Source organism: Barbus barbus (genome assembly GCF_936440315.1).
Source record: "Barbus barbus genome assembly, chromosome: 5".
Taxonomy (NCBI): domain Eukaryota; kingdom Metazoa; phylum Chordata; class Actinopteri; order Cypriniformes; family Cyprinidae; genus Barbus; species Barbus barbus.
The window spans coordinates 33,040,094-33,061,988 of NC_136733.1; the positions used below are offsets into that span (position 1 = coordinate 33,040,094).

General features: G+C 38.0%; 1 protein-coding gene across 1 annotated transcript in view; it reads left to right on the forward strand.

Moving 5' to 3' along the window:
• Positions 1-21,895, forward strand: part of LOC306869705 (netrin receptor UNC5D-like) — a gene marked incomplete at its 5' end in the record, with an annotated part of 145,546 nt that overhangs the window by 91,983 nt on the left and 31,668 nt on the right. The window contains 4 exons of the mRNA XM_079416582.1: positions 12,102-12,282; positions 13,679-13,846; positions 15,487-15,651; positions 16,153-16,185. Of these exons, the coding sequence (XP_079272708.1) occupies positions 12,102-12,282; positions 13,679-13,846; positions 15,487-15,651; positions 16,153-16,185 (547 nt within the window). The remainder of the gene's footprint in view (positions 1-12,101; positions 12,283-13,678; positions 13,847-15,486; positions 15,652-16,152; positions 16,186-21,895) is intronic.

The window sequence follows — 21,895 nt, forward strand, 5'->3', positions numbered from 1 at the left end:
TAAGGAACTGACTGAAATTCAAGCATTCATTGATCTTTATCTTCCTTTTTCTGCATACAAAGCTTTTGTACGACTTAAAAAGACGTATAGCAGTAGTGATATTTAGAAGTAATAGAGCACACAAATCATGTGTCTCACTTTCATGGATTGAACGGTTGATCAAACCTTCAAACAAAATAGTAAAAAAAATAATAGTGTGTGTGTGTGTAAACCTTTGGATGAGGAGATCCACATGAAGACGGAGATTTAAAACTCCATTTATTTAAATAAGATAGTGAAGAGATCTTATTTGTTTTAGTTTTTTTTCCCTCTTAAAGCTTTCCAAGTCAATAGAAAAGATAACACAGTAAAAGGGAAATTATTTCACAGAAAGTTTTGGGAGCAAAATCTCTCCAAATGAAGACTATGCCCCAGTAGCATAACTCAGAGTGCATCATCTCAAATATTACACTTACACTATATCTATATATATTTGCACACAGGCACATTTTTTATTTTTATTTTAGCGGTTGACCAAAACATATTCAAGTTACAGTTATATTTATGGGCTTAAAGTGCACACTCTGAGCTTTTAATTGGAGGAAAGGTTAAGGAATTATAGCTCTTTAATATGTAAATTTGGTACATTCTGAGGAAAAAAAAAAGAACGCACTGTCGCACCATAAAAAGGCATGGACATCCATGGAGGACAACAGTGGTGGATGATTGGAGGATCCTCGCCATGGAAAAGAAAAACCCTTTCACAACATCCAGCTAAGTGAAGAACACTCACCAGGAGGTAGATGTGCCAATGTCAAAGTCTACAATCAAGAGAAGACTTCACCAGAGCAAATACAGAGGGTTCACCACAAGGTACAAACAAGATTATACTTTGCCAAAAAAAAAAAAAATCTAAAGCAGTTTTATGGCATGAGCATGCATGGCTCCCAGTGACACTGGGTTACTAATGTTTAGTGATGATGTGACAGAAGACAGAAGCAGCCAGAAGAATTCTTGATTGGTTGATTGGACAGTGCTTCATAGTACAAATGGACGATGACCCAAAACATACAGAAAAAGCTAATCCAGGAGTTTTTGAAGGTAAAAAAGTTCGTTTTTTTATTCTGCAATGGCCAAGTCAATCTCCTGATCTCAACCCAATTGAGCATGCATTTCATTTGCTTAAGACAAAACTAAAGGCAACAAGCAATAACTGAAGTCAGCTGCAGCAAAGGCCTGGCAAAGCATCACTAAGGAGGAAACCCAGTCTCTGGTGACGTCCATGAGTTCCAGGCTTAAGCCAGTCATTGCCTGCAAAGGATTATCAACAAAATATTAAAAATGAACATTGTTCATGGTTGTAATTTCTATGCATTTTTTGTTATATTTTTGTTCAACCTGTTGAAGTAAAGTCTGCATTTCAATTTCTGCACTTGATTGTTTCATTTTAATATTCTATTCTGGTGGCATACAGAGCCAAAATTATGAAAATTGTGTCAGTGTCAAATATATCTGGACCTAACTGTATATGTGCATATATCAAATAAATAAAACCTCAAAGGCCCAAACTGAGCAAAAATCTGCAATTTGGTGCAGTTTCTGATATTATTGAAGAAAGAAAATAACAGGGGGTTAGAATTACATGAAATTACATAAAAAAATAATTACTTTAATTTAGGGGGAATCTGTTCACTTAAAAGAGTGTGTTGTCCTTTTGAAAATAAGCAGTATTGATGTATTGAATTATACAGTGACATGATACTGTGTCTACGCATGGGGGCTTCTCAGCACAACTCAAACACGCATACACACACACAAAAAAGCACTGAAATTACCTTTTAGATAAAGGACAAGTTTCCTGTTTTAGAGCGAAACTGAGAATGTTTCCCCAGAGAGCTACTTAAGTCTCTCTGCATAGTTGGTCTAAACTGTGTTATCATAACAATCTTTTTAATGAGATGATGCACTCTGAGTTATGCTACTGAGGCACAGTCTTCATTTGGAGAGATTTGGCTTCCAAAACTTTCTGTGAAATATATTCACCTTCATTTTACTGTGTTGTCTTTTCTAGCTATTGACTTGGAAAGCTTAAAAGTCGGCATGAAATCAAAATGGAAAATTCTTATTTTTTGTATGGAATACTGTAGTGCTTATTATAAATAATTTATCCGTGCACTTCAGTATTTTTTAAAATTCATGTGCCTTTGTAATCTTTAATAAAAAATGTTAACCTGATTTTTGTTTATTCATTATTACATCCAGCAACAAAATGTCTCAATCGCTTAATCAGAGACATCTTGTCTTCCCCTCCACCCAGTGTTTTTTTTAATAATGCCTATTTTAAAATCTCCTCTCTCAAATCAGGCTGTTCTGAGATTCCTGTCAGAATGACGTAGTTCTGTACAGCCCCCCCCCCCCCACGATAGTTGATTGACAAGGCCGTCTTACCTTAGACCCGCCCTGAGTGAGCTGAGAGCTGTCCGCCTCTGTTGCAGGGAAAGAAAATATGTATCTGATTAGGCGATTGAGGCATTTTGTTTTTGGATGTAATGATGAATAAAGCAGTCGTAATTTACTCCCGATATCTGAGCCACTGAAGACGCAGAGGATTAACGTTACTTTCGCTTTGAAGTGAATGTGCTGATCCGATCTACATAAATGCATCTATATCCGCGCGAATCATTCGTGATCCAGCTGCATATACAGAAGAAGTGAGTGTAACGTTTTTTTATAAATCTTTGCAAATCACCTTTCCTAATAATGTACTTAGCCAGTTTCGCGGCTAAAGTAAACAGCACTGCTCGTCACCCCACGGAAGAGAGGGGCGGGGCTAGCAGAGTCATGAGCATTTAAAGTAACATGGACTAAAAAACGGCTTGATGAAAACAGAGCTGATTTTGACAGGGTAAAGAAGGTATTTTTTACACTACCATTGAGAAATTTTAGCCAAAGTATGTTATAGACTTTTCATTAAGAACCTTAAGAATCAAATCAATTTGTGGAAAATGGACATCCGATGACCCCTTTAAGAGGAAAGAAAAATAACAAAAAAGATCTCTTCAGTATCTTATTTGTATAAATGGTGATTTAAATCTCCGTCTTCATGTGGATCTCCTCATCCAAAGATTTAGATGGACTCTCAAACACCAGCCTTTGCAGTCAAATGCCAAATATTTCGTCATCAGCTCAAATCAAATTCAGCCAAGGCCAAATGATCTGAGCTGATCCATATTTATAGCACTATACCCTTACTGCATGACAATCATCATCTACATTTTTTTTTTTTGTAAGGAATTTTTGGAGAAACATCTGACAGAAAGTTAAAACGTGAATTAAATGGTTTCCTTAGCTTTCTTTTACTTTTTTTCTAATTACTTTTAATATGCATCAGGACATTATCCATTGAAAGAGCAATAGCTCAGTGCTTACTTCATGTGTTCCTACCTTTATTCTGTTGTTTTTTCCCCCCATCTCTCTCCTGTCCTGTTCCAGCCACCATCAAAGTGAGTGATGATCCTCATGGTCTAACTAGCCAATTACAGGCCCGTTGGAGCTGGGTGGTATCCTGTTTCTATGTGTTTAGCTGTGATAAGGCTGATCTGGGAAGAATGGTAATGTGGTTGTGTGTTCAGGAGAGGAGAGGATGAAAGAGACAACCGTGTGCTTTGTGCTTTTGTTTGCCTTTACTTCTGTGTGATTGACCAACACCATAATAGTCATAGAAGTGTTTGCCTTTTTCCCCTCTGTGTGTTTGCCAGGTCTGAGGTTAATTTATTGTGTGTGTGTGTGTGTGTTTGCTTGTTTCTTTCTTTCCTTTTTTCTTTTTTATTTATTTTTATTTGAATTCATTTATTTGAATCAAACAGAATTCTAACTTTTGAAAATGAGTTGGTGAGAATAAGAAAAGAAGTCAGAATTAATTTGTGAACTGAGGCTGCAGGGAGTAATTGAACATACTGTACATGACTTAGATTACAGGGATCACTTGACTTGCCCACTGATATTTCTTTTCATTACAAACGGGGGTAAACTGTCCATACGGCATAATATTGCCGACATAATTGCTGATTGCATGTTTTTTTCAGATATCCCGTTCATAGATGTATTGTTTATGATATGTTGATAAATGTATTGTTAATGTATATTGATTTTGGAGTAATATATTGGCACGTGAAGTGCCAACTATGTTAACTCTTGAATTTTGAAATGTGTAGATACAGTACAACTAAAAAGAAAATCAGCCATGTTTTCAGTGTTCATTTATTATAGAAATTCTGGAATTAAATTATCAGTCACACTATAACTAAAAAAACTAAAACATTTTGCCATGCATGATGTAAAGCTTATCTATGCTAGGGATTTTTTATTTTTATTTTGGCAATGGGAATTGCAAAATCTGTTAATTATATTGCTCAAATATCATATTTGTTACAGAGCCGACGAGACGTGAGATGTGCGGATCCATTTACAAGGCTTTTATTTAGAGACATGGTCATAAACACAGGCAGGGTCGAACAACATCAAACAAGTATGGCATGGGCAAGACACAGAGTAATCCTAGGGCAAGTGTGGGTCTATGATCGGGGAACGATATCCAGAGGGCTTGAGAAGAGGGGTAGTCCGATAACCCGAGCAATAATCCAAACGAGGCAGGAATCAGAAAACGAGGCTATAAACAAAATAAACTAAACTAAGACTTAGAAAACGGAAGAGCTTTGTAATGTAGCTATCACTAGGAGAGCGATAAACGCTAGACAATACTGGAACTAAACAAACACAGAATGGCTCGGTTAAGCAGCTAAAACTAGGAGAGTGATAAATGCAGAACAATACTCGGAGCTAAACATAAACACAGACTGGCTCGGTAAGGCAGCTAACACATGGAGTGTGCTAAAAGCAGAACAATACTCGGCGATCTGTGAAAGGAAGTCCATGGTTTAAGTAGGGTGTGTGATTGTGTGATAGTTTTCATGTGTGAGTGTGTGATTGAGACAGCTGGGTGTACTTAGTGCAATCAGCTGTGTTTGTACAATCAGTGCAGTGGATGATGGTAAATGCAGTCCAGTGTAATGTGAGGTGTGAGAGTCAAGGCGACCTCTTGTGGCAATCGGTCAAAAGACCACGAACCGGATTTGTGACAATATTAATATCAAGACAGTAGTAAAATAATGTATACTTATCAAGACGCTGCAAAAAACTGTGTCTGTACTCAAATGTAAGTCCCAAATACAAATATAATTTAAATAGTTTGAACTGCTTGCACTAAGTAGGGCATGGTATCCAAAATGTAATAAAACAGTTTAAGTAGAAGATCAGCTGACCACTGACAGAGATGATGTTAAAGGTATAGTTCACCCAAAAATGAAAATTCTGTCATCAATTACTCACCCTTGTGTCGTTCCAAACCTGTAAGACCACACGCATGCATCATAGTGCTCTCGTGAACGCTCGTCGAAGACTGACATGGAAGAGCAGAAATTGTCAAATAAAGTCGTTATTTTGTTTTCTTTTGCACAAAAATGATCATAGATTAATAAAATTAAGGTTGAACCACTAATGTCACATGGACTATTTTAACAATGTCCTTACTACCTTTTTGGGCCTTGAATGTGGTAGATGCATTGCTGTCTGTGGAGGGTCAGAAAGCTCTCGGATTTAATCAAAATATCTTAATTTGTGTTCTGAAGATGAACAAAGGTCTTACGGGTTTGGAATGACATGAGGGTGAGTAATTTATGACAGAATTTTAATTTTTGGGGGAACTGAACTAACCCTGTAAGGGGTTACCCTCCCACAGCCATGGGATTTCTGCAGTTGAGTACTTGAGCTTAATAGCATTAGAATCACAACTCACTGTAGCGTTATAGCAGTTTACTCACCCTGAGAACTTGGCAGCCCTTGAATTACTTGGACAATTTTCCACAAAAGCAGACACTTTGTGTTGCCCAAACTCTCCAGCTCATTGTCTTTTATTCTCAAGACTGGAGTAAGCCCTTTCTGCCAAGTTCTTGCAAGGGTCCCCAAGCAAGATTCTGTTGCCATAAATAAACCACAGTATGTCGGTCTCATTTCACATGTGAAAAGATAATCCAATTAGATGTCTTTTACACATAGAAGTCTCAGGTACAGTAGCAAAAACAGCGTGTTTATTTCTAAATGTCAGAAGGGAAGGTGGACAATGGTCATCTGAATCTAAATCACTCCCTATGTTGTAAGAATCCTTGTTATTAGTAGACTTGTAGTATATTTGGACAGCTACTCAGCAAGAACATTTAATTAAACAAATACAACTATCAAGAATATGCATTAATTTTAATTATGTGAATTAATTTACACAAACATATTTTAGAGATGAAACTGCGGTGTTTAAACTGAGTACCATTTGAAAGTTGTTTGAGTTTTAATATCATTATTTAGCAAAGTTGAAAACTAAAGCAGTTGCATAAATTTTGATTTACCTGTCTGTGCTATCAAAGGTTGGTGTCGAAAGCAATTTCAAAGCGATTGTAGATGTGTCTTCTGGTGTCTGTCTTGTCATTGTGTTGTGTGCGTGTGGGTTTGATTGAATTCACAGTCACAGTGAGGCGGCTTTATATTTCTGCTCCCTGAGGGCCGTCTATCAGAGCTGTTTAATCTTAGTAATTACCCTGCTGAAATATGAAGCGGTTTCAACAGCTTCTACTCCACACACACTTCACAGGTACAAACCTCCTCTAACACCACCTGCAAACTGATCCAAACATTTCCCGTGACCTTGTTTTACTGAGTTCAAAAGTGTACTGAGTTTTTAAGTGGCTCTGACCTCCTGTCCTGACAGCCAAATAGCCCCTGTGTTTGTGATAACAGCGAGGTCTTCACTTCGACTGATATCTTCCTGTCAAAAGAACCTTAATCAGGCAGAATGGAGGCACTAATGAAATCATGGGATCCTCTTGAGACCGTGGAACCTCCTCTGTCAGCCCTGCCACCCGTTAGCCACGCTGTAATTGAAACAAATGTGCCAATTAGGCCATTCATTTCTCACATTGTCTGCCACACATTTACCCAGCTAATTTGTATTTGTCCCCTACCTTTCCTCCTCTCATTCCCTCTCTACTTCTATCCTGTTTTTCCCCCTTTCTCTCTTTCTCCCTCTCCTCTTCATGTCTGTGCTCTGCACCTTTTCAAAGGCTGAGGAGAAGTGGTGCTCAAGAATGCAGAGCATGGCAAATGTCTCAACAGAGAGGTCTGCTTTCACTGTGTGCTAATTGCCTATTTCAACTCCCAAGTTTCCCTGAAAACTTGAGTAAATACATTAGAGAAGTGTGCTCTTCACTTCCATACATAAGTAGCATTACTCCCTGCTGAAAAAGCAGCTTAAACCGCATGATTTGTTGGTCTTAGCTGGGTTAAACTGGTTGGCCAGCTGTCTTAGCTGTCTGAACAACTGTAAAGTGCCCGAAATACCTCTTAAACTAGCAAAATATGCCAGGCTAATAAAGTTGTCCAGGTTAGGAGACCAGCTAAGATGTTTTTTGTTTTTTTGAAAGTAAAACAGTGCTTAAAAAAATCTGAGAAAAATATGGTAGCAACATTTTTAAGTTTTACAGACTAAACATTTACTGTTAAAAAAACAAACATATATTTCACTAACTGAGAAGATAATCAAATTCTAATATAATTTGTTCCCTTTATAATGTATGATGACAAATACCTGAGAAACAAAGGCGACAATGAGAAAGTCAAATGGTTAATTAAAGCTTATCATAAATAGCTTTTTCACAAGCTGAGGCAAATGCTAAAATATAGAAGGTGTATGTTGTCATGGACACAAATAATGCAATAAACATTTATTTAATAAAATAAGATGTAACATAAAACACTAATGTACACCCCCCCCCCCCCCCCACACACACACACAAACTCAAACAGTTAAGAAACAATTTCCATGAAAAACCATCAAATGTGAAAGTTTTTCACTGTAAATGGTAAGATGGGTTTGTTCTTTTTCACTTCCAAAAATATTCAAGATTCAAGATTTTTATTTGTCACATACACAGTTATACAGAGTACAACCAGCAGTGAAATGTAGGTCAGGTCCACTCCAAGGACAGTGCAATTATATAGAATACAAATATTAAGAAAAAGAAAAGTAGAAAAAAAATAAAGAATAAAATTAAATAAAATAAAAGATAAAAAATATAAATATAAATGTAAATATAAATGTGCAGGTTAGTATGTTGTTGACTTAAATAGTAATAAAGAGAAATGTGCAAAAAAAAAATGTGCAAAAAAGTTGTACAGGGTATGTAAATAGCAGCAATATGAGGTAGAGGAAATTTATGAATAGCTTATTGATATAGTGATATTTACATGGAGTCATGTGATGTTATGACACAGAGTTAGAGTTTAGGAGCCTGATGGCCTGGGGGAAGAAGCTCCTCTTAAGTCTCTCAGTTTTTGACATCAGGCTACGGAAGCACTTACCAGATGGAAGCAAAGTGAATAGTCGGTTACCAGGGTGATTAGAGTCCTTAATAATTTTGACAGCTCTATTTTTACAGCGTTTGAGGTAGATGTCCTGCAGAGAGGGGAGAGCAGACCCTGAGATGTGCTCAGCTAAGCGCACAACTCTCTGTAGTGCTTTGCAGTCCTGATTGGAGCTGTTTCCATACCACACTGAGATGCACTGAGTCAATACACTTTCTATGGTCCCTGGATAGAAAGTTTTCAGGATTGCTGGTGAGACCCTGAATTTCCTCAGCTGTCGCAGATGGTACAGTCTTTACCTGGCTTTCTTAACCTGTGTTTGGATGTGTGTAGTCCAAGTCAGGTTCTCGGAGATGTTTACACCGAGGTACTTGAAGCTACTCACCCTCTCCACAGGGGTCCCACTGATCATAAGAGGAGTGTAGGGCTGCTGCTGTCTCTTCCTAAAGTCCACGATCAGCTCTTTAGTTTTGCTCACATTCAGAGAGAGACAGTTGTCCTGGCACCATGATGTGAGTCTCTCTACCTCGTTCAAGTATGCGGTCTCAACGTTGTTGGAGATGAGGCTCAGAACCACAGTATCATCAGCGAATTTGATAATGGATGTGGAGCTGTGAGAGGACATGCAGTCATGCAGGTAGAGAGAGTAGAGCAGGGGACTCAGGACACAGCCCTGTAGGGCTCCTATGTTCAGAGTGATGGAGTTTGAGGTGAACTGGCCAACTTTCACCACTTGAGGTCTGCCGGTGAGGAAGTCTTGAATCCAGTCACAGAGTGAGGAGTTCAGGCCGAGGTCTGTGAGTTTAGAGGCCAGCTTGATTGGGACTATAGTGTTGAAAGCTGAGCTATAGTCTATGAATAGCAGCCTTACATAATTCCCATTGTTGCTGTCCAAGTGTGTGAGGGAAGAGTGGAGGACGTGAGAGATGGCATCGTCAGTAGATCTATTTGGGCGATAGGCAAACTGAAGAGGGTCCAAAGTATCAGGGATGGAGGAGCAGATCTGGCTCTTTACAAGTCTCTCAAAAGCCTTCATGACTATAGATGTGAGGGCAACTGGGCGATAGTCATTCAGGCAAGAGGGTTTATTGTTCTTTGGCACAGGGATAATGATGGATTTTTTGAATGAGGTGGGAACCACGGAGGTAGCAAGGGACTCATTAAAGATGGAAGTGAACAAACCAGCGAGCTGATCGGCGCAGGACCTCAGAACACGGACGGTTATCCCATCAGGTCCGGCTGCTTTCCTGACGTTCACTTTCTTTAGCGAACCTCATCCTCCGACACGGTGATTACAGGATCATCGCTGCTCTGCCTGCTGCTTCCTGACGCGCTGGACGGCAGAGACGCGCCGCCACCGTTGCAGTCGAAGCGGCCATAGAAGGTGTTTAACTCGTCGGCCAGCAACGGATCTGCTCTCACCTCCACGGAGGATTTGTTTTCCGAAGGCACAGATGGTCCTCAGTCCCTGCCACATCCGTCGAGAGTCATTGAGCTGGAAACGAGACTCAATTCTCTCTCTGTATCTGTGTTTAGCGGCTCTTACTGCGCGTCGGAGAGCATAGCACGATGCTTTGTACTCGCACAAATTCCCGGTCAGAAGAGCCTCATTGTAAGCGGCAGTGCGTGTGTTAACCGCAGCACGGATTGTTCTGTCCTCCCATGGTTTCTGATTGGAGAATGTCCTTATAGTTATTGTTTCTGTAGCTTGCTCGGTTAGCGTGTTTACAAAGCTTAATGCTACATCCGTGAACTCACTGACGTCAGAAGAACTCGCCCGGAACATATCCCAGTCGACCTCATCAAGAGTCACCTGTAACATAGCTTCTGAGTGGGAGGACCAGCGCGTCACTACTCTCTGCACCGGGGGATCCTGAACGAGCCTTTGTTTGTATTCCGGTGTGAGGAAAATGGCGGCATGGTCCGATTTGCCAAAAGCCAGTAGTGAGCGGGCTTTGTAGGCATTCTTGAACTGAGAGAAGCAATGATCCAGTGTATTTGGTCCTCTAGTTGGACAGGATACATGTTGATGAAATTTCGGCATGACCTGCTTGAGGTTGGCTTTGTTAAAGTCTCCCGCGATGATAAAGGCAGCGTCAGGATGTTTGTTAATGTAGCCGCTGAGCACATCGTGAAGTTTAGCTGGTGTCCGCCTGTGGTGGAATGTACACAGCAGTAACTATGATCAATGAAAACTCCCGGGGCAGATAAAATGGGCGGCAAATAATGGAAAGATGTTCCAGATGAGGCGAGCAGGAATGCGACAGAATGGAGATATTCCTGGGATCACACCATTTCTTGTTAATCATGAAACACACACCTCCACTCCTGGATTTACCGGCCTCTGCTGTTCTGTCCGTCCAAAAAACAGAGAAGTTATCACTTGGCATAACAGCAGTGTCCGGGACCGAGGACGAAAGCCACGTTTCTGACAAACAAAGGATGTTACAGTCCCTAATGTCCCGTTGGAAACTAATCCTGGCTCTAAGATCGTCCATCTTGTTGTCCAAGGATTGGACATTTGCGAGCAGAATGCTCGGAAGAGGAGGACTGTGAGCCCTTTTCCGGAGTCTATCTCGAATTCCAGCGCGTTTCCTGTGGTGTTTCTTGATCCGTCGCCTCGGGGGGTTATTGTTTATCTCCGCTTTCTGAAGAATCTCCAGTGGCCACTCTGGATTCGTGGCTAAAGTGTCCTGGAACAGGTTAGTGTAGCGGTTACCAATGTCCAAAAGTGTTTCTTTGTTATAGGTGATCAGTGCCGACGTAAAATGTGTAAAAAGAGAAAGTCAAAGTAAGTAAAAAAGTAAATAAAAACACAATCTTAGTGGAGCAACCTGGACGGCGTCCGAACTCAGCAGCGCCATCTTGGTATATCTGGTATATAAATATGTACGTTTAACAGTATTTTGCTGTAAATTAATGTCCCATTAGATCTATTAAATTTTTCAGCATGTAAAGTAAGGGAAAGTGTCATTAACAGCTTTTTACCTTAGCATTTTTACAGTCTTTTACCATTAACATTTTAAGCATTTTTTACAGTTTACCATTTGAGTTTAGATTTCACGACTGTATTTTACAGCTTTATAGTGCAGTATCATGAACATAATCACTCTAATTATGCATCTGGGTTAGTCATATGGCTCACAAAATAATTAAAGCATGTTATGAGCTATGAACATGAGGGCTAATGTGATTCTAGGAAATAATCTGTGAATAGAGCAAAGTTTAACATGCTGTAATGAAAGTAGAGGAAGAGAGGGCAAAGAGGGCATCACTGCAGCGACTGCTCAGCATAAATGTGACTATAATTTTATATATTAGTAACCATGTTCTGTTGAAAGCAATAACCAAATCAGATGGATTTAAGATTGATCAAGGAAAAAAAAGCTGACACGACAGCCTTCTTCAAATGGTGCCCTCAGCCCTAGTGTTCCTTCCAAGGTTAGGTAATGAATTACAAACAGACCAAAAAATAAACAACTGTTTTCACTGTTGTGTGAGATAGGAACTATTTCTTCTTTGAATAAGCACAGTGTGCAATACAGTGTCAAAGATGAATGGTCACTGTGCTTTCAATTACAGTTTATACTATTCTACACTGAGTGGTTAATAAAACTTCAGCATTGGTTAATAAAAACTTCTCTTTTTGTCAGGTGGAGTGGTTGAAAAATGAAGAATTGGTCAGCTCCCTTGAAGATGATAACATTGACACTCGTGCTGACCACAATCTGATCATCAATGAAGCCAGACTCTCTGACTCTGGCAACTACACCTGCCTCGCCAGTAATGTAGTTGCAAAAAGACGCAGTGCTACAGCTACTGTAGTTGTGTTTGGTAAGATGACACTGATATGCTTCATTAACTTGTGGTGGTGCCTCCTCATCTTTGCTAAAAATACTGCTAAACGGCTCTCTGCTTGCAATAGGGCTGTGAAGTCATTAATTATCACATTTTACTTGTTAAGAGGAGCATCTCGCTGCAGCCCACAAGATCCAGGGGGCATGGTTGGATCCAGATCCAACTCCTCCCACCTTACATATACCTGAATCTACCCATCTCCACTCCCTGATCCCTAAAACCACCCCATCTCCACCCCTAAACCTACCCATCTCCACCCCCTAGATGTGGATCCAACCACGCTCACTGGATCTTGTGGTCTGCAGCGAGCCCTACTTGACTCATTAAGTTTTTAACTCGTTAATTACTCAACCTTTAGACTTAATCTGATTTTAGTCTTTTCTTTTTTTTTTCTTTCTCAAAACAGTCATCACAATACAATACAATACAATGCCAAAACAAGTCAGCTGGCTTCAAGAACTTTTTAAAATCCCATCAACTTTTATTGTATGGTCAAAAACAGTTGATACTTTGTTTCAACAAAACTATATGTTTAAAGATACAAGCTATATAAACAAGCTTTAGCTACTTTAAGAGGTTTTCTGCGATTCATACGCTCCACAAATGATTCAAACTAGTGAAGAACACTAACAGCGATACCTGGTTCTGAAAGGGCTGATAGGAGAAACAAATGTTTCACCTGGTCCAAGCCAGCAAAAAATATCAATCTTGACATTCTTGACAATCTTGAGAGTGTTCTCACCAGTGGAGCAGCCTTGGGGAAATGTCCACCTTTGAACCCTGGTATTTGTTAGGTTGTTCTGTAAAAGGAACACAAAAAGGTGATTGAAGATATATCTTTCAAGAGTTTAGTAAAGGAAAGGATGCAGTGAGACAGATATGTAATTATCTACTATTCCATTGTTGGTTTTTGAGGTAGACAGTTGGTGAAGATAAGATTGGAAAAATCAATCTCAAAGTATGTAGATTTTGCAGTAGGTCCTATTCACCGAATAAAATACAGCTTTGGTGAGCATAAGAGACTTCTTTTAAAAAAGTTAATGATTTCAAACTTTTGACCGGTAGTGTTTATAATTAGCTGTATTTTATTATTTGCATGTAGCATTCTATTTTACCTGCTACGTGACCTTATTGGAACAAATCTGTGTTAACATTGGTGTTAAAATATTGGCAGTATTACGGGTTGTTCAGCTAAGACATATCAAAGCTAGACTACAAAAAATTCAAACCACAGATCTAAGAGAAGGTTTTCCTTTAGCCTGTTAGTCATCCTGACCTCTGGGTGTTTTTTTTTTCTGGCAGGGTGAGGGAAAGGATGTCTTTCAAGTTCAGTTGTTGTCTTATTCAGCGGAAGATCTCTTTGTCTCTGCAGTGAACGGTGGATGGTCTCTGTGGACAGAGTGGTCTCCTTGCAGCGTGAACTGTGGGAGAGGAGTTCAGAAGCGATCTCGGACCTGTACTAACCCGGCTCCTCTGAACGGGGGAGCATTCTGTGAGGGCATGTCTGTGCAGAAGATCACCTGCAATGCACTCTGCCCAGGTTAGAGCCTCATAAACAGCAGCACACCCCTGAGGTGCAGCTTGTCCTCCAGCATCCAAACTCACCCTAGTTTTTAGTGTCATGGTAGCACGTAACACCATGTTTTACATTCAGAACACATCAGACATTGTAGTTAATTTTCCATTCTGTAAGAGTTCAATGTAAGGGTATTATTATGGGTATTACTAAGGCTTTACTTCATGTATGTAAATGAGACCTTTTGTTCTCTTATGAGAATGAAGAAATAATCTCTAGTTATTTTAGTTATCTCTAGTCTAGTTAGTTATTCATGTTGTACTCAGGTGTTTTCTTGTCTTTGTGATATTTAAATCAATTTGTGAACCAGTCTTTTTGATCTGACCACGCATGATTACTGTTGGTTTGCATAATAAGCTTGAATCTTTTCATTATTTAAATAATTTGTTCACAGTTAAGCCTCAAATGAGTAAAACGCATTTCATTTGTTTAATTCTTAATTAATCATGCATTGAGTTGATATACAGTATGTGATTACAATCAAGTAATTATTTGTAGAAATTAAATAAAATAGGAAAACGTTCATAGTATTCTCAATTGGCTTTTAGGTTGTGGTTAAAAAATTCCTTTGATTAAAAATCCTGACAGTTATTAGTAGAGAATGTATACAATTTGTTGTCACTACATAGGTCAGTTATTTATCAGATGTTAATTAAATGACAATATACCATGTTGATTAATTGTTTATAATTAAATGATCAAAAACATCTGTCCAGTTAGGTAGAGTTAAATCTCACCGTATTTATTTTCTTCATATTGTGGAAATGCATATCGGCAGCAAAACAATAAGAGCCACATAAGTGCTTTTGTGTATTCAGTTTGACAGTGTCACGCTGAAGCTACCATACAAAAGTTTGATGTTTATAAGATTTTGTAAGGTTTAAAAGTCTCTTGCACTCGCAAGTTCTTGATCACAAATACTGTAAAAACAGTAATATTGTGAAGTATTATTGCAATTCCAAAATAAATGTTTTTTTATTTGAATGTATTTTAAAATCTAATTTATTCCCGTGATGCCAGAGCTGAATTGTCAGCAGCCCTTACACTTCAGTGCCACATAATCATTCAGAAATCATTATAAAATGCTGCTTTGATGCTCAAGAAACATTTCTTCTTATCACAGCTGAAAACTGTTTTTGTGGAAACCATGGTTATTTTTTTTCCAGTTTTCTTTTAATAGAAAGTTCAAAAGAACAGCCCTTATTTTAAACAGAAACCTTTTGTAACATTGTGTTACTTTTAATCAGTTTAATGCGTCTTGTATTATTTCTTAAAAAAAAAAAAAAAAAAAAAAACATACTGGCCCCAAAATTTGAACACAACTATAATTTAAACAACACTTTTTATGGCTTAAAAAACAAGATGAAGAACAGATTAAAATGGACTGAGCTACAGATAATATTGAGAATTTACTCAATTCGCTTAAAATATGCTAATGTAATGTGTGCAACCCAGCCAGTGTGGTCAAGAGTTGGACCATTAAAACACTTTTAATTAAGTTTATGAACTCTCTAGAAATCTCGTCAATTCATTGCTGAGTGCAGTTAATGCACAGAGCAGCTGTTCACCTTCCTTAAACGGCAACCCCGTTGTGTGCTCTGCAGTGGATGGAGTCTGGGAGGAGTGGAGCGAGTGGACGATGTGTAGCGCGCAGTGTGAGAGGCAGCAATGGAGGGAGTGCAACGCACCACCGCCTCGTCACAGAGGCAAGATGTGTGAGGGAGAAGGTCAAAGCTCTGAGAACTGCACGGGAGGACTGTGTACACAAAGTGAGTATGCGCAAATGCCGTAATATATCATAAACACAGTCATTTCATCGATGAAAACAGCATCGTCGTCATCACATGTTGGTCATGCTGTTTCTCACTTGGTGCTTGACACAAAGCTCAAGTGCGTGATTTGCGTGTTTTGGGAACTGTGATAATTGTCTGCTAAAGGTGGATGAAAGTGACGGCATCATGCTCCGTGTCCCTCTCAATATCTCCCTCGTAGCTGTTATGATGAGAACCCTCTCTGATTTCTCCTCCTTAATGAAGGATGGAAACATCCTGCAGCCTAAGTGATCCAAAACCATCTGCCAGTAGCTTCCCATGGCAACAATACTGAGCAACAGTATCCACAGCTGATGTTGGCATAGCCTGCAGTTGGACATCTACCCGTGATGTGAATCAGAGAGCAGATTTGTAATAAGAATTACAGGGATGGACTGTAATTCTCTCTCCCTTTCTTTCTTTCTCTCTCTCTCTTGTTCTGTTTCTTTTTCCCTGCAGATGGGAAGCTGATGCATGATGTTGAGCCTCAGAGTGAGTTTCTCCTCCATGTGAATTCATAATGGCTGTACAGATGAGGGAATAAAACAACAAAATAAGCTGTTGCTACTGTCAAGTGAACTTCTGTTTGAGTTATTTTATCTTAAATATCATTTTTTTAATATTATTATTTGTGAGAATTTGTGTGATAGCTATTTTTTCTCCTTAATTAAGATAAGCTCAATACCCTCATATGTCTTCACTTCTATGCTTGGTTACCTGTATCATTATGCTGACAGCAGGTGTCATTTTCAACTAAGTGGAAAAAAGATGCAGAAGATTAATTAGCAAGTATTCTATCTGTCTCTCAATTTGAATGTTAGTATGGAAATTACAAGCCAACTGAAGCATCCACAGCAAATAAACTTTACAAATGAGACACACACACACATACACACACATATATATATATATATATATATATATATATATATATATATATATATATATATAAATATATATAATGCTTTTGGCAATAAATATATATATATATTTATTATTATTAATATTTGTATTATTTTTCTCTATAAAACAAGACTTATTGCCTTCCCAACTAAGTTTATCATAAAAGACAAAGATGCTGATTAAGAATTTGATGATTCTCAGTATAGTCCTGAATATTCTGCTAGTGTCCTTATCAAGATTGTCTGCGTATCCATTTCAGAGAATTTCAAAGTGCTAGATAATGTATTGTGTCCTTTTTAGATGATAGAGAGTGAGTGATTGGATGTGGCATTTGAGCATGTGCTATATTTAGAGGAAGCAACAAGGTGTAATCATTGAATATTAACTCACCTCGTCAAGCATATTATGTCTTAATTTCTCCCCATGTATTATTTTAACCATATTGAGGCACTTTGCAAAACATGATTTTAAATATGTATTAGTACCATGTGCTTCTGCATTGTTACAGTGATGTGAATCTGAGATTCTTCCGTGTGCACTGATGTGTGAGCTGGGTTATAATTCTTCTAATTGAATCTATTAAATCTCTTCAATGATGGACATGCAATTAATTCACCTTTACCCTTGGACAGAAACTTGTTTCCAGCTTGCAGCACGTAATCCTGTTCAACTTTCTGTAGTGCGTCAGGGTATTTGAAATGCAGTGCTGTAGTTTTATAAGCATATTCTTCCTCTCACGGCATGATTAATGTCCTCTGTGTCCTTTGTGATCTGGCAAGTTCTGTCTGCCCAACCCTCCTGCTGCAGAGGTCACTTGGGCCAGTGCTGTAGATGCCAGCTGAACAGATGTATCATTGCGTGGGGTGTTGGCACTCCACTCTGCCAGTTATTAAAGTAGTAAGAGCCCTGGAATTCACACCTCCCAAACTGCCCTCACGTGCCAAGCATATCTTTATACACTGCTAAACGTGTGCATATTGCACCTGTTCCATTTACACAGTTGTCTAAAAGATTTGCAAGTCTAACCGCAATGACCAGGCGTGATGGCTTTAAATGTTTCCTTGTCATAAATGTTTCTTTTGTTTTTGTTTTTTTTCTGGCACTGTGAAAACATTTCACTTTCACACAGTATGTAAAACTGTTAAAAGAACTATAACTTATTTATCTTATTATCTTGATTATCTTATTGTATTATCTTTTTTGTCTATTTCCTAACACAATGTAATAGCAGCAATAATAATGATTATAATAGTAATAACAGTAACAATGATGATGATGAGAATAATAATTATGCTAATAATAAAAATGATGATGATGATGATGATGATGATAATAATAATAAAACAACAATAATAATTGTAACAATAATGACAACAATAGCTGTTGTTGTGAAACATTATAAAATTACTTATAATTTGTGCTGGGCAGCAATTAATCGCATCCAAAATAAAAGTTTCTATGTACATAATATACACTGAACAAAATTATAAATGCAACACTTTGTTTTTGCCCCCATTTTTCATGAGCTGAACTCCAAGATCTAAGACTTTTTCTATACAGTATTTAAAAGCCTCAGGAATCTTTTGCAGGTGTTTAGAGTTAATTAGTTGATTCAGATGATTAGGTTAATAGCTCGTTTAGAGAACCTTTTCATGATATGCTACTTTTTTGAGATAGGAATTTTGGGTTTTCATGAGCTGTATGCCAAAATCATCAATATTAAAACAATAAAAGGCTTGAACTACTTCAGTTGTGTTGTAATGAATCTAAAATATATGAAAGTCTAATGTTTATCAGTACATTACAGAAAATAATGAACTTTATCACAATATGCTAATTTTTTTAGAAGGACCTGTATGTTAATTATGTGTATATATAAATACAAACACATGCATGTACAGTCATGGCCAAAAATATCGGCACCCTTAGTAAATATGATCACAGAAGGCTGTGAAAATTAATCTGCATTGTTAATCCTTTTGATCTTTTATTTAAAAAATTCACAAAAATCTAACCTTTCATTGGATACGAATTTAAAATGGGGGAAATATCATTATGAAATAAATGTTTTTCTCAAATACACGTTGGACACAATTATTGGCACCCCTAGAAATTCTTATGAGTAAAATATCTCTGAAGTATATTCCCTTTCACAATTTTGAGCACTCCAGGGTGATTATGAACATGAAATTATCCAGCCATGGCTTCCTGTTTCACAGAAGTATAAATAGGAGGGAAAACAAAGTCCAAATTCCCTTAATCATCCATCACAATGAGAAAAAACAAAGAATATGATGTGCAGCAAAAGATAATTGAGCTTCACAAATTAGTGAAGTGGCTTTAAGCAATGAGCTAGAGCAGTGAAAATTCCCATTTCCACCATCAGGGCAATAATTAAGAGTTTCTAATCAACAGAAAATGTTACGAAACTGCTTGGAAGAGGGTTTGTTTCTGTATTGTCCTAATGCACAGTGAGGAGGAGAATTTGAGTGACTAAAGACTCTCCAAGGACCACAGCTGGAGAATTGCAGAAAATAGTTGAGTCTCGGGGTCAGAAAACCTTTTAAAATAATTGTCAAACAGCACCTACATCACCACATGTTGTTCGGGAGGGTTTCAAGAAAATCTTTGCTCATCCAAAAACAATCTCCAGCATATTCAGTTATCAGACACGACTGGAACTTCAAATGGGACTGGCTTCTATGGTCAGATGAAACTAAAAAATTAACTTTTTAGCAGCAAACACTCAAGATGGGTTTGGTGCACACAGGGATAAAAAAAAAGGTACCCCATGTGTACAACGAAATATACTGCTTTATTTTTGATGTTGTGGGCCTATATTTCTGCTGGAGGTCCTGGACAACATGGCATAATGGATTTTATCAAATGCCAACAGATAAACAAAATCAACTCTGTTAGAAATCTTATAATGGGTCATGTTTGGATCTTCCAACCGTAAAATAATCCAAACACACACCTCAAAACAACACAAAAATGAGTCACTGATCACAAAACCAAGCTTCTGCTATTGCCATTCCAGTCTTCTGACCTGAACCCTATAGAAAATGAGTGGGGTGAACTGAAGAGAAGAAGTCAAGTCAGCTTTATTGCCAGCTCCAACATTGAGCTGGGAATCTAAAGGGTCTGGAGTGATTCTGGATGAAGGAATGGTCTCTGATCTCTTGTCAGGTGTTCTCTAACCTCATCAGGCATTATAGGAGAAAATTTAGAGCTGTTAAATTGGCAAATGGAGGTTTCAAAAAGTATTGAATAAAAGGGTGCTGTTAATTGTGGCCAATGTGAATTAGAGAAAACATTTATTTCATAATGATATTTCCCCCCATTTTAAATTCTTATTATCCAATGAAAGGTTAGATTTTTGTGATTTTTTTAAATAAAAGATCAAAAGGATTAACAATGCAGATTAATTTTCACAGCCTTCTTTGATCGTATTTACCAAGGGTACCAATATTTTTGGCCAAAATGTTTAAGAAAAATAGGTTACGTTTATATATTAAATATATTTATGTATAATAATAATAAATATAGCTGCAAGCAGCGATTACCGGGGTTAAAGCTCTTTAAGGCCTTTATGATTTATATATGCTGTTAAGGTGTAGCCTAATGTGAAATGCAGGTCTGACGCCAGAACACATCCACAATGGAGATTTCATTAACACCGTATTTCTCTCTCTGTCACATACACACACAGACAGAAATGAAAGGTTTAACAACACTGATACACAGTAAGCATGCTAATACACACACAAACAAACACACAGACACACGTTGTTGTAGATATAAAATGGTGATTCTCAGCTCCATTACTGGAGACCTTCTGCTGTGCGCTCTCTTGCTTATTGAACACACCTTATTCAGATCTCCGGCTCGTTAGAAGAGAGCTCCATGCAGGTTTAAGCACTTTATTGCCTTTATGACTCTTATTCTGTTAAGGTCTTGGCCAACGTGAAATGCAGGGCTGACTATAGAACACATTCACAATGGAGAATTCATTAAAACTGGCTCTCTCTCTCTGTCACATAAACACACACACAGGGAGAAATGAAAGGTTTAAAAATATTTAATACACAGCAAATATGCTAAGACACACACACACTCACTCACTTTGTTGCAGATACACTTCAGGTCTTGCAGTCTCCACTAATGAGCTGATGAGTTGAATCAGGTGTGCTAGATGAGGGAGACATAGGCCGTTTCTCAATATGCGTACTTGTCTGTACTTGTGTTCTTGTGGACTTGTGAAACGTCATCAGTCGCTGCCGAAGTACTGTTCCAATTCAAAGTTCACATCTAGCCAAGTCCAGTTCAAATCCCCGGATGTGTTCTTGATCCGCCCCTTTTACCGAGGATGCATCGAGAGGTGACTTGTGCGGACTTGATACGGGCCATAACCCAGAATTCAGTTCGTCCTCCCGTCCTCGAGAGTTCGCTCTTCCGAGTCGAACTTGGCAAGTCCAAACTCGAAAGGACGGAAGTCCAGACTCTGCGAACTTGGTATTGAGAAACGGCCATACAAAATGTGCAGGGCTGGGGGTACTCCAGGACAGGTTTGAGAACCACTGAATTATTTGAATAAGCCCATTAGTGGTCTTCTGCTGCCATCTAGTGGTTATAATTTGCAATTTCTCATACAACATGTTTTTAACCATTACAGTTATTATAGTTTAATTTTTTTTGCCCAATCTTCAAATTTTGCATACTTGTTTAGAATGAAATTATGCATCATATTAAACAGATTTGAGATTTTGTGGGAATTTCTTTTGGGATTCATAGGCCTTTGGGTACACTATGTAAAGAAGATATTATTAAATGATATGCATGTCCAAATGCATATGTTCAATATTTTTTGATAATTATTGACCTAGAGAGTCTAGACAATAGTACTACACTGATTTTATTGATTTTGATTTTGAAGTCGATTTTGAAGTCTAGTTCACTAGTTCAAGTAGCTTTTTTTAAAATAATCTCAAATATTTAATGAACAGTTTGATTGACAGCTTTGATCCCAGAGGCAAAGTTGTTCAAAATGAGGAGATCTATCGTATGATATGAAGATATAGTGTATAAGTGAATATTATGAACATTTTATTGCAATTTGATTCACTATAGAAATACTGTGTTTTAGAGGCCCTTTTCACTGTTATAGCACCACTTATGGTCCAATCTCTATGAAACTTTTCATGCTTGTTAAAAGTCATGTTACACATTTTTTCAACAAGTTTCGTAAAGTTTCCAGTTTTTGTTTAGGTTTTATAGGCTTCTGGGTATATTTGGCCAC